The sequence below is a fragment of the Dermochelys coriacea genome, chromosome 3 (genome assembly GCF_009764565.3).
Source record: "Dermochelys coriacea isolate rDerCor1 chromosome 3, rDerCor1.pri.v4, whole genome shotgun sequence".
NCBI lineage: Eukaryota > Metazoa > Chordata > Testudines > Dermochelyidae > Dermochelys > Dermochelys coriacea.
The window spans coordinates 105,823,334-105,836,986 of NC_050070.1; the positions used below are offsets into that span (position 1 = coordinate 105,823,334).

A 13,653-nucleotide genomic window follows, 5' to 3' on the forward strand; every position below is an offset into this window, starting at 1 on the left:
TATTCAAGGTGATCTATTTCTACTTCAATTAACATTTAAAACCTTATGGAAAATCTTCTTGACTACCTCCGATCGTTCAAGAGAAAGGATGGGCTAATTTACTCCTACCAGAATTTTCATCCAATTGTAAAGCTTCGCTTTGGATAATTTGTGTAACCATCAATGTTCCCAATAAATATCTCTGAGAGTGCTCTCTTTTTGAAACGAGACTATCTACCACTTGTCTAGTGAAAATGATTTATTGTACTATTCTGTATCCATGCCAGAGAACTGATGGTGGAAAAAGGATTAAATCCCTGTACAATGGATGTCACTGAATAGATTATCTTCATGATTTCAAGGAGATAGAGTTCCGCAGCACGTAAATTAGCTATACTAGTGGGGACTCCATACGGCAACCCTTTATTGCCCATTTTGAACCATAAATTTTACCAATAGAAATGTAATTAGCAGAGAACAAGAAGCAGGAAATCGGGGGAGGAATTGTAGCTTGAGGGGTGTGATTATCTGATGTGCTGACTCTTCCTGGAGAATGTAAAACTGCTAGTCAAGAGAAGAGAGGGATTATCAACAGAGTGAGCGTAGTGCCTTTGATTCCACGTCCATTGAAGTTAATGGGGGGTCCGTTGTTTTCAGTGGGCTCTGGAGCAGAATCATTAGGCGTGAGGCTCCCCTGGACAGTTGAAGGGCAGGTGTTGAATGTAGTCCGATGTAGTCTGTTTTCATTCTAGCTGGTGAACCTGTGTTGATGCCCTGAATTCTAAAAACCAGCTTCCAGCCCGCACACGGCAGCACGGCGAGCCCGCTTTTGGTGGGCTGGAGTTAATGGTTTGGCTGATGGTGTCATAAAAAAAATCTGTTTTAGTACCGAAGTGTAGGGAGGCAGTGGGCAGTCAGAACCCGATTGTCAGTGTGATATTGCAATAGCGGATTAGATTTAGCATCATCTGAGAAAACGCCTGCTCTGTTGTAGCCAGCTGCTGATTTTCAACCGCCCGCGGGTTAAAATGCCCTGCTGGAAATGCCCTTGTATGAAATCTTTAGTATGTGAAAGTTACAGAAACTCAACTTAAGTTACTGCCGGGTCTGTGCCCTCCTGTCGATGTGATGCACATATTCTGCGCGTCTTTTGTTAACGATTGGTTTGATTTAGAAGGTCCGACTGTCAGGTTAGCCTGTGGCGTGTGTTCCTTCAGAAAATACCGGCTCCCGCGATTTTTAAAAGCACTCAGCGATCGTTACAAGACAAATTAATAATGCTACCTGCCCTCCGTAAAAGCCAAGCAAGTGGAATGAAGGTTTGGTTTGTTTTTTTTTTCCCTTTGAAGGCGCAGAGGTGTTCGAAAATTAACCAGATCCAAGCAAACATTATTCATTTTGGCTTGGCTTTTACGGAGGGCGGGTAGCCCGTTTCTCCTGCACGTCCGTGACACTTGCGCAGGGATGTTTTGACTATACAGGTTTCAGAGCAGCAGCCGCGTTAGTCTGTATTCGCAAAAAGAAAAGGAGGACTTGTGGCACCTTAGAGACTAACACATTTATTAGAGCATAAGCTTTCCTGAGCTACAGCTCGCTTCATCGGATGCATCCGATGAAGTGAGCTGTAGCTTCTGCTCTAATAAATGTGTTAGTCTCTAAGGTGCCACAAGTCCTCCTTTTCTTTTGGCTATACAGTTAACGAGGCAACCAAGCGGGGTGTTATGTCTGGACAGGGTGCAGCGGTTCCCGGACAGCTCGGGGAGATAATCCCCCCCCCCCCCCCGTGCCGTCTGCAGTTGCTCTTTCCAGCTTCCAGTGTCTGCTCGGGTACTTCGCCCGAAAACCTCCAGCCAGGACTTTCCCCTGCAGTCTGGGAGGGAAGCGGGATCTCTCGGATCTGTGTCGAACTGCCGCGGGGGGGGGGGGGGGGGGGAAGGAAGAAAAAAAAAAAGCCCGAGGCGGCGTTTCGTAACGTTTTATTGGGTACGTAAAACTTCGGGTCAACAACAATCAGCACCTCGGAAAGCGCTTTGATTGCCGACGGGCTCCCCGCTCCTGGCCGCCTGCGGATTACGCGGGAATATAAATTGGAGGCGCTAGAGTCCGGGCAGGAGCGAGACTGGCGTTTCCTTCGCAGCCACCCCCTGCCCCCCGCGCCCGCCCCCACACCCTTTTCAGGGTCCCTTGCTGAGCGGGGAGGGGAGACGCTCTACTGCATTAATCCCGGGCGGCCCCGGGACGTTTGCGGGTGAGCAAGCTGGGCCATCTCGTTGCTCCCCGAGATCCCACTCCCCCGTCGAAAGGGAGGAGGTGTCAGAGCCTCGATCGCTTGCCCCGCTCGGGCTGGGAGGGTGTAAAGAGGCGGGGGGCCAGCGCTGGTGCCAGCCCCTCGCCTTTCACGGCATTGGCTCGTTTCTTTAAAGCAGCCGGCCCGCCGTGACTCATCCCCGGGGCCGTGCAAGCGGCCGGGAAGGGAAACCAGCAAAGGCAAGGACGGGACCCCGCTGTCATTAAAGTAATGGGGAGCGCAGCGCGGCCACCCAGCCCCAGCCCCAGCCCCGCCCGCGGCAGCAGGGACTCGGGCTCCTCCGGACCAGGGGGTTTCCAAGGGCTGCGGAGAGAGTCTCCACGGGATCCCCCCCCGCCCCCCCCAGATCAGCCCCTCCCCCGCCCTCCTGTCCCTTTGCTGCGAGCGAGCGGCGCTGGGATCAGTGTCTCTTGCCCAGGCGGGGGACCCACACCGCGGAGCGGCGCCCGGGCGTAACGGGGATCGCAGCCTCCCCCCCCCCCGGGCAGGTGCTGCCGGAGCCCGGGCGCAGCGGGGGCACAGCGGGCTGCCATGCGGCTGTGCCAGGGCCGCGCGCTGAGCATCGGGGTGGCGGTGGCCCACGGGCTCTTCTCGGGCTCGCTGAACATCCTGCTCAAGTTCCTCCTCAGCCGCCACCGCTTCGCCTTCCTCACGCTGCTGCAGTGCCTGAGCAGCGCGCTGGCCGCCCTCAGCCTGGCGCTGCTGCGGCGCCTGGGGCTGGTGGCCCTGCCCCCCTTCGGGCTCAGCCTGGCGCGCCCCTTCGCGGCCGTGGCCGCGCTCTCCACGCTGCAGTCCAGCCTCACCCTGTGGGCGCTGCGCGGCCTCAGCCTGCCCATGTACGTGGTCTTCAAGCGCTGCCTGCCCCTGGCCACCCTGCTGCTGGGCGTCCTGGTGCTCAAGAACGGCGGCCCCTCGGCCGGGGTGCTGGGCGCCGTGCTCATCACCACCTGCGGGGCAGCGCTGGCAGGTGAGCCCCGGCCCCGTCCCGGTCCCTCGGACCGTCCCTCTCCGCCCCCTCCTGCGCCCCCCCCCCGCCCTCAGCCCATCGCCCTGCGCTGCTGTCCCCGTCGCCCCGTCCCCCACCCCCTCCCCTCCGCCCCCCCAGCCCATCGCCCTGCGCTGCTGTCCCCGTCGCCCCGTCCCCCATCCCCACCCACCCCGTCCCCCACCCCCCCTCCGCCCCCCCAGCCCATCGCCCTGCGCTGCTGTCCCCGTCGCCCCGTCCCCCACCCCCTCCCCTCCGCCCCCCCCCCAGCCCATCGCCCTACGCTGCTGTCCCCGTCGCCCCGTCCCCCACCCCCTCCCCTCCGCCCCCCCCCAGCCCATCGCCCTGCGCTGCTGTCCCCGTCGCCCCGTCCCCCACCCCCTCCCCTCCGCCCCCCCCCAGCCCATCGCCCTACGCTGCTGTCCCCGTCGCCCCGTCCCCCACCCCCTCCCCTCCGCCCCCCCCCAGCCCATCGCCCTGCGCTGCTGTCCCCGTCGCCCCGTCCCCCATCCCCACCCACCCCGTCCCCCACCCCCCCTCCGTCCCCCCAGCCCATCGCCCTGCGCTGCTGTCCCCGTCGCCCCGTCCCCCATCCCCACCCACCCCGTCCCCCACCCCCCCTCCGCCCCCCCAGCCCATCGCCCTGCACTGCTGTCCCCGTCGCCCCGTCCCCCACCCCCTCCCCTCCGCCCCCCCAGCCCATCGCCCTGCGCTGCTGTCCCCGTCGCCCCGTCCCCCATCCCCACCCACCCCGTCCCCCACCCCCCCTCCGCCCCCCCAGCCCATCGCCCTGCGCTGCTGTCCCCGTCCCTCCCCTCCCCTCGCATCCTCACCCCATCACCTTCTCTCATCCCCCACCTCTCACCCCATCCACCCCCACTGCAGCCCCCCACCTTCCTTCCGTCCCCCACCTTCAGCCCATCGCCCCGTCACCAGCGCTGCTGTCCCCCCACACCTCATCCCCATGCCCTCATCGCCTCTCCTCCCGTCCCCACCAAACCTTCACCCCATTCCTGTTACCTCTTCTGCCATTGCGGCCAACCCCGCACCCCATCCCTTAACCCCCATCACGTTCTCTCCCATCCCTGTTCCGACCTCGCCAATCCCCCCATCCTTATCCTCTTGCAGACCCTCCCCCTCAACACACTCCCACCCTACCACTCCTCTCACCCCCTCCCTGCCTGCCTGCTGCTCCTTAGCCCCTCTCAGACTTGTCACCCCTCTGGTCCCACCCCTCCTTCCTACCCCCGATCTCACGCTCTCCGCGCTGATCTCTCAGCCCTGCTTCCCCAGCACATCGGCCCCTCTTATCCCTCCCTTTCCCCTCGCAGCCCCTTTGCTCTCGGTCCCTTTGAGCTTCCTTCCCTTGTCTTGGAAGAGGTCAGTGCGCGGGACTGTTATTTTGGGGGGCAAGAAGGTTATTTCAATTATTCCCAACTCTCTGTGGCTTGGGAGCAGGGATCCCTTTGTGCAGGGCAGGTCTTGTGAACAGGGGGTGGTGTCCAGCTCTTCCCTTTTCCTGGGGCTACAGGGATCGGCGAGGAGTGCCACGGTTATACTGGTGGGCTAGAAATAGGAGTTAAGAAGGCGATCGCCCTTGTCCCTTCTCCCACCCACGAGTTCCGCGCCCGTGGGAGCTGCCTGGCTTCTCCTTGAGAGGCTGGGGTAGCTCGGAGGCTCCAGCTGGGAAGCCGGGGATCTGGAAAGGAGGCGGCAGGGGGAAGCTGCAACCGGGCATCAAGAGGGAAAGCCAAACTCTGCCCTCGGATCCTAACGCTTTAGTCCCATTGACTGCAACCGTGACATCCATGTGTGGGTTCTGAAGGCAGAATCTGGCTCTGCTAGGGACATGGCAACACACGGATTTATGAATTGTCCATGGAACCGGAATGAAAAACATACTGTTTGTTTTGCACTGAAACCAAACCTTGGGCTCTTTTCTCCGGCGCCAGAAGCTTCCTGCTTTACTGGGGGGAGGTGGGAAGGGCAAGATCAGGAGACTGAACACTGAAAGCTAAATGGCACGTCCCGGCTGGTACTGAGCTCTGGGGATAGTTTGAGGCAGAGACAGCAATACAAAAATATTTTTCTGCTATGATTATATATCAGCTGTATGTTTCCTTTCTCTTCCTTCTTTCCTTTCCTTCTCCCCTCTCCCCCCCGCCCCCAGAAAAAAAGAGTGGATGCAAACTAATTTGGGCTCTGAGGTAAAACTCTCTGGCTGGGTAGGATCTGGAGAATGAGAAGTTAAAGGGATGACTTTGAAGTAAGGGGGAGAGAGAGAGATTTTGTATGTGATGGTGACTTTTTATCTACCTATTTGTCAGAAGATAGTGTAATTTAGGATAGTAATCAGAAATCATAGGACTCAGTAACATTTGTTTAAAAGGACGTTGTCTCTCTGTTTGGTCTTAATTAAGGTCACAAATAAGAACATGGTCTCCCCTCCTTCTCTTCTTTTTCTCTCTCTCTCTTGTAAATGTATTTTTCTTTCTGTCTCTTCTGGCAGGAGCTGGTGACCTGACTGGTGACCCCATAGGGTATGTGACAGGAGCACTGGCTGTGTTGGTACATGCTGCATATTTAGTGCTCATTCAAAAGACAAGTGCAGATAGTGACTATGGACCCCTGACAGCCCAATATGCCATTGCTGTTTCGGCTACTCCTTTTCTCATTATCTGCTCCTTTGCCAGCATGGATTCCATCAATGTCTGGTCTTTCCCAGGCTGGAAGGACCCTGTCATGACATGCACCTTTATTGCTTGCATCTTCTTTGGCTGTGCCATGAACTTTACCACCCTTCACTGCACCTACATTAACTCAGCTGTGACCACGAGCTTCGTTGGGGTGGTGAAGAGCATAGCAACCATCACAGTGGGGATAGTGGCATTCAATGATGTGGCACCCACAAAGCTATTTATAGCAGGTGTAGTGGTCAACACTTTGGGCTCTGTCATTTACTGTGTGGTCAAGTACATTGAGACCAGACGGCAGAGCAACTATGAAGACCTGGAGAAAGAAGCTAGAGAGGAAGAGGAGAAGGGACATGCTGGAGGCCAACCAGCATTTGTAATGGAGGAGATGTCCAAGGAGAAAGGAACCGAAGAGACAGCTGTAAAGGAGTCAGCAACTGGGAACAGTCAGTGTGTAGAGGAACAGAAGGACAGCACTGTGGAGACAGCAGAGGTGCCCATTGTCCACAAAGAAGCTAGGACTGAAGAAGTTAACAAGAGCTCATTAAAAGAAGCCTACCTTGGAGTATGGAGGTTGGTTAGGGGGACTAATTATATAAAGAAAGATTATTTAATAGAAAACAAGGAGTTACCAAATCCCTGAAAAGCAGAATTTTTAAAATATATTACTGGTTGAGGACACATCTACTTGGTTCCTTGTGTAAGGAGGGAGACGGGACGTACATTTTAAGCACCTTTATGTGGTTATACTTTATACTGTTGTTACAGTGTAACAGCATCCATGCTAAGAGCTGTACCACACTAATTATACGAGTATAAAATCAGAACCCTAACCCCAAAACAGTTAATTTGGTACACAATCTATGTGTAGAGCGGGCCTTAAAGTTGGTTTACGCTAAATGTAATTCCATTGTCTTCAGTAGAGTTACTCCTGATTTACAACAGTGTGAGATCGGACCTGAACTGTTGAGAAGCTCTGATCAGCAAAATAAGGATCTCATCCTACAAATGTTTACTACTTTGCAATCACCCCTCATTGAAGTTTGGTTTTGGATTAGACCCATGGAGCATCCTTCAGTGACGTCATTGGAACTACTTAAGACCAGTAGTAAATATTTTCAGAATCAGTCTCTAGAGCAGTTCATTTGTTTTAGATTATGTCCATATATATGTGTGTGTGTATATAAATACAGATCAGTATGCAATAACATTTTTAATGTAGCATCTGGAAACATAACATTTAAAATATCTTTTTGGAAAAGATGGTGTTCTGAGCTAAAGATGTGTATGACAGAGCCTAAAATTGTTGAGCTGTTGAAGAAGTGGCATACAGAGCTGTGTGCTGCATTTAGTGTACAACTGCACTGAAGTAATGAGAGTCATTTACTGTGATTTGAAATATTATGTTTACCTTCTGTTCAACCTTCTTAATGTATTTTTAAATAAATGCTCTATTTATTGGTTATAAAGTAAACTAATTTTAAAAAATGCATTCTAGAATAATGAAATCCGCTTTTCTTACTGGTAGCTGGTCTAATATTAAAATCATGAGAATAGTCAATTTCTTTGTAATCCATGCAGGCCACTGAACACCACATTTATTGCCAATTTGTTCTCACTGTGTTCAGTATTTTGTGTCTACTGGTGAGGTCAAATACTGACTGCATCACAGCCATAGATTTCCTGTCATATAACGCTGTTACCTGTTTGGCACATTTGAAAACATGCTGTAGAAACCTATGCAGTCATATTATACCACCTTTTCTACATGCCTGGTGGAAATGTAATGGTTTGCTGCTTATTGTTAAAGTACAATAGTAGAAACATATGGGAATTCTAACAGTATTTAACTGTTAAAAGCTGCGGTTACAATTTTGTACATTTGCCTATACGGTAGCTTGTACATAACTAATCCTGAGAGTTTAAGAATTCCCTGCATTAAAAATGGGGATTTGGTAAATAAAATTGAGTTTTCCAATGAAGGAGACTGTTGCAAAATAAAATAAAAATATTGCCTCATGCTGAGGCATGTTAAATTGCATTAACGGAAGACTTCAATTAATCTGGAGAATGACACATGGAAATAAAATGCACTGCTCAACAGAAGCCTCCTGGTTTTCTTATTGCAGCTGTTCCAGGGTGCTCATTTTTAGTTCACGTTCATAATTCTTGCACCTGTATCACTTCTAAATTTCCTTCAACGTGTTACACCACTGCTGTAAGCATTGTCAGACATCAATGGTACAAGAATTAGCGGTATGCAGAGGAATACAAGAATTCCCAAGTGGCTGCTAAACTATGGAGTTTTAAGCATCTGTTGCACTAGCCAGTGATTTCCCTGACCAAATCTCTAGGTCGATTTGGTAGCACAACTGTTAATCTGCTATCAATTTAGAATTAAAAATTGATGAGACTAGATCCTATTTATTATTAATTTAATAGCTAGTTACATGATAATAGCCCTGAATATTTTTATTTTAAAATGTTTACTAAATATTATTTCTTTCTCATGACATCCCTGTGAGAAGAATTAACTATTATTTCCACCTTTAACATTAGGCCAAGGTAACAAATGGTTTAGTGTGGTAAAGATGTGAATATCAGACTTGTGCAGTACACTTGGTGTGCTGATTATATTAGGGTGTTGATTGGTCATCTTCAATGTCCAGAGAAATGTGCATTCAGAAAACTGAAAAGATATAAACTCTCCTGTGTTATCACAGTTGTGATAATGGTGCATAATGACTTCTTTCAAAATAAACATTAATTTTAATGTCAATACACCAGTGAGCAACACCTGCTGTAGCATTACAAAACAGGGAATTAATAGAAACCAGGCAAGGAAAGCCAGACTGGCATCTTTATTTTATTTGTTTCAAAAAATAAATGTTTTTAACTTATTTTACTATAGTAAACCTGATTTTGGCTTTGCCCTTATTGCCAGAAGGAAAATAAATAAACAGGTGAGGATGAAAGAAGATCTACTTTAAACATGTATTCACTTATTTATAAACTACTATAGACATTCATGGTCTGTTTATTGCTATTGTTTAATAGCCTCCACTAACCAAATATCTAGTTACCTCTGTTTGCTGCAGGCAAAGGGTTAAATACCTAGAAAGACACAGCTTTTTTCAGCTCTTACTTTTAAATTAACTGTTGGCAATTTAAAGTTTTAATGATAAAAATCCAAAGCCACAATCCCATCCTCCTTACTTTCTCTCCCCCTATCAGATATATTTTCCCATATTGCTTTGATGTTTCCCCCTATTGCCTGGTTTTTAATCTGAAGCCTCTGCAACCGCAGAGCAGGCAATCAACTTTGCCCATCAATTAGCTGCAATGTTCATGTTTCAATAGTTTGCTGGAGGTCATTGGAAAGCTGTTCACTTACTGCACACTTGTTTCTGTAATTGATGAGCATGTTGTTGTCATTTTTCTTCTCTTCCTACTCCCCCCCTCTTCTAATTCACTCTGGGGCAAATCCAGTTGCCAGTGCCTGGTCTAAATATCTCTTCTGAGTGCTGGGGAGATCCTAAGGGAGAAATCATCCTCTCCCCAAGTTAGTGGAATGGCAGAGTGGACCTACCCCATTGACACCTTTGTGGCACTACATAGGACATAGTCTGAAAAGGACTTCACTCCTACTGTGCTGGGAGGAAGGACTAAAGGAACCTTTTAACAGCAGATCCTCTGTTTCCACCCTTCTGCATGTGGCAATGTACTGATTCCCCATGGAGTTGGGCTATTGGCAAAAAAAAAAAAAAGACGTATACAAGAGAGATTGAGCTCTGCCAGGTTCTCAGCGGCAGAATCTTCTTGTTTCCTCTGCAGTACTTGCTCCCCACTTGTGGAGGATTTTGTAGGTAGGATTTCTGGGTAGGATTTTGTATTGTATAGATATATACCATAGTTATACAATTTTGGGGGAAATTCTTTGTAGTAAGAGCAATGTGGCCAGTGAAGCTGTAAACGAAAAGGAAGGTGGTTGAAAACCAGCACTATAGTTACTCAAGAATTGGCTTGATAAGACATTATACTTGTTATTGTGGTAGTACTTTGGAACCCCAGTCGAGGGCAGATTCCCATTGTGCTTGGCATTACACAGACAAGTAACAAAGATGGCTCTCTCTGCTCCAGAAAGCTTACACTCTAGGTGCCAGAGAGCATTCAACAGGTGCACAAAACAGGGGTGGGTGGGTTGGGAGCATGAGGCCATAACCAAATGAACACATTTGATCAGAAAAGCAGAAATTCAACTTTAGGTTAAAATTTTAGGACTCCCATCAACTTCAACCTATGGCTCACATGACAATGGCTCTTAGCTAAGTGAGCAGTAGAGACTAGGACTGATAAATTAACGCAGATTCCCATATGTCAATGCAGAACGGTAACTGCTACATCTTCTACCAAGGCATGATTCAACAGTCTTTCCCTAGTCAGCAAAGCACTTAAGCATATGCTTAACTTTAGCATGTGCTTAAGCCTCATGTACCTCAGTGGGATTTAAGATCAAGCTTAAGTGCCCTGCTGAATGGGGGGCCTTAGTGAGCGGTTTGCTCGTGAGTATGTGTCTCATGGCCCTGAACTGAATGGAATGTTAGGTGTAATGATGGGAATTGCTTTTTTAGCACACCAGGCAAAGGTTTGTGTTTTTGCAGCTGAAGGTCACAAGTCTTACTAACAATGCTGCATGTATGTAGTTAGCTGATGACTGTAGTATCTCTCTCTCTCTCTCTGTGACTACAATTATTACAGCTTGTCCGTAACACAGAATTATGACAGAATCTGGCATATTTCAGCTTGTCTGCTCAGGGGAATCCAGGTACTATAGGAACAGATCAGCACTGGCACTGGTGCGTGAGGGACACTTGCACAGATTTTACCTCATCAATGCTATTGTGTTCTTAAGGAAACTAAGTGGTCAGGGGATAAGAGGGAAGGTCCTCTCATAAATCAGTGACTGGTTAAAAGATAGGAAATAAAGGGTAGGAATAAATTGTCAGTTTTCACAATGGAGAGAGAGAAACAGCTGGAGACCCCCAAGGATCTGTACTGGGACAGGTGCTGTTCAACATATTCACTAATGACCTAGAAAAGAGGATGAACAGAAAGCTGACAAAGTTTGCAGTTGATTAAAAATTATTCAAGATAATTAAATGCAAAGCTGACTGCAAAGTGTTATTGGGATCTCAGAAAACTAGGTGACTGGGCAACAAAATGACAGATGAAATTCAACGTTGTTCAGTGCAAAGTAATGCACATTAGAAAAAATAATCCCAACTACAGATATATAATGATGGGATCGAAATTAGCTGCTACCATTCAAGAAAGAGATCTTGGAGTCACTATGGATAGTTCTCTGAAAACTTCAGCTCAATGTGCAACAGTGGTCAAAACGGCTAACAGAATGTTAGGAAATGGACATATTAGGAAAGGGGTAGGAACTCAGACAGAAAATATCATAATGCCATTATATAAATCCACAGTTTGTCCTTGAATACTGAATGCAGTTTTGGTTATCTCAAAAAATATATAGTGGAACTGGAAAAGGTTCAGAGAAGGGCAACAAAGATGATCAAGGGTATGGAATGGCTTCCATATGAGGAGAGACTAAACAGCGTAGAGATGTTCGTCTTAGAAAAGAGATCATAGAATCATAGAATACCAGGGTTGGAAGGGACCTCAGGAGGTTATCTAGTCCAACCTTTGTCAAGCCTGACCTTAAAAACCTCTAAGGATGGAGATTCCACCACCTCCTTAGGTAACCCATTCCAGTGCTTCACCACCCTTCTAGTGAAAAAGTTTTTCCTAATATCCAACCTAAACCTACCCATTGATTAAGTTGGGGTGGGGCATAAGAGAAGTGTTATTTACTCTTTCCCACAATATAAAAACCAGGGGGTCACCCAATGAAGTTAATAGATAGTCCACTGAAGACAAACAAGAGCAAGTACTTTTTCACACAATGCACAGTCACCTGTGGAACTCAGTACCATAGGATGTTGTGATGGCCAAAGGTATAACTGAACTCAAAAAGGAACTAGATAAATTGATGGAGAACAGGTCCATCAATGGCTATTGGCTAAATTAGTCAGGGATACATACAATCCTATGCTTGTGTAATCCTAACCCTTTGCCTGGCAGAAGCTGAGAGGAGAAGACGGGAGGTGGAGCTCTCCAATTGCCCTGTTTTTTACACTCCCCCTGAAGTGCTGGTATTGGCCACTGCTGGAGATAGGATACTGAGCTAAATGGACCACTGGTCAGATTCAATAAGAGGCATGTTATGAAAAGAAGCTTTTTTTTTTAAATCACAGCTCCCTCTCCATTCTTGGGAAAAAAATCTATTCCATTAATATTTTTTAGAATAAGAGATTTCTTTAAGAAGTAAAATTAAAATCCAATTCCCACAAATGGTATAGTGTTAGCTGAGCTTGCAAAAGAATTTGATGTATGGTATGGATTAGGTTGGTTGCCTCTTTATTTCCAGTGCTTCTGAAGTGGTTGGGGAGCTTGAGATTTAAAGCTAAAGAACATAAAGAATAAGCTCTGTGAAGTTGCTTTATTACCATTAACCTTAAAACCCCTTTGGAACTCCAGAAATGTAGCCTCACTTTTGAGCTGACTTGACAAATGAATCTGACATTCTTACAGTGCAGCCCTGGAATATTATAAAATGCCACAAGTTTAATCTCCAGCTAGATAAGGAATAACCAGCTCCGTCCCAGTACATGGAAGACAGTGATGTGCATGCCATATGAGTGCAGTCTGCTGTGAGCAAGAATTGCACAGCAACCATTGCTCTACAACACAGCATGAGGCAGAACCTGCCACCCCTTGTTAAGTGATCTCCTCTCATTCTTCATCCTTCCTGACCTCTGTGGTGGTTTTTATACTGTCAACTATGACATCCTTCCCAATCATCCGGGACCAATTGCTGGAATCTCAGAGAACTGGCCTTCTTGGTTTTGCTCCCATCTATCAGACTCCTCTTTTTTTTTTTTTTTTTTTTTTTTTGCAGCATGCAGCAGAGAGATAGCTGGTCCAGTGGACAGGGAGCTAGCCCTCAGAGACCTAGGTTGGACTTCCTGTATGACCTCAGGCCAGTGCCTTAGGGATGGAGTTTCAAAGGTTTTTAGACATCCAAAGATGCAGCTAGGCATCTAGTGGGGATTACAAAGCTCCTAACCTTCTAGACACTTTTGAAAATCCCACTAGGTGCCTAAAATGTTTGAAAATCTGGCCTTTAGCCTCTCTGTGCCTCAGTGCCCCATCTGTACAATGGGAATAACATCACTGCTCTACCTCACAGAGGGGCTGTGAGGAGAAATAGGTTAAACACTGTGAGGCACTCAGATACTACGGTGATGGGGCTACATGCTAATCCTTCCCTTAGCTTTGGCCTTCTTTTCTTTTCACCTATCCCTTTCAGATCTCCCTCTTTTCTGAACGTAACCTTGGCTGTATTTCTTCTGAGTTCCCTATGTTCTGTCTTCAAACCCTCCCACCTCCCGGGATTCTTGTTTTACAGGTTCATTTAACGATTTCCAGATCCTTAAATTAATTCCCAGCCCATTCTTATCTTAATCACCCTGCCTGTGTTTGTAAGCAAAATACTGACTCCTTGCCCCAGGGCTGAAACTGGGAGCAGCACCTCTCCTCTGCAGAACTCACATTCCACATTC

The 13,653-nt window shown here is 48.1% G+C and overlaps 1 protein-coding gene across 1 annotated transcript; it reads left to right on the plus strand.

Moving 5' to 3' along the window:
* Window positions 1-2,818: 2,818 nt before the first annotated feature.
* Window positions 2,819-8,152, plus strand: SLC35D3 (solute carrier family 35 member D3). Its single transcript, XM_038395205.2, has 2 exons — window positions 2,819-3,254; window positions 5,782-8,152. Exons 1-2 carry the CDS (start codon window positions 2,819-2,821, stop codon window positions 6,606-6,608), a joined length of 1,263 nt encoding a protein of 420 aa, XP_038251133.1. The 3' UTR covers window positions 6,609-8,152.
* Window positions 8,153-13,653: the final 5,501 nt, after the last annotated feature.

Bases quoted from the DNA above. Each gene is read 5' to 3' on its own strand.
- SLC35D3 (XM_038395205.2), top strand. From the start codon at position 2,819: ATGCGGCTGTGCCAGGGCCGCGCGCTGAGCATCGGGGTGGCGGTGGCC. The intron at 3,255-5,781 runs GTGAGCCCCGGC...CTCTTCTGGCAG, and splicing joins CTGCGGGGCAGCGCTGGCAG to GAGCTGGTGACCTGACTGGT.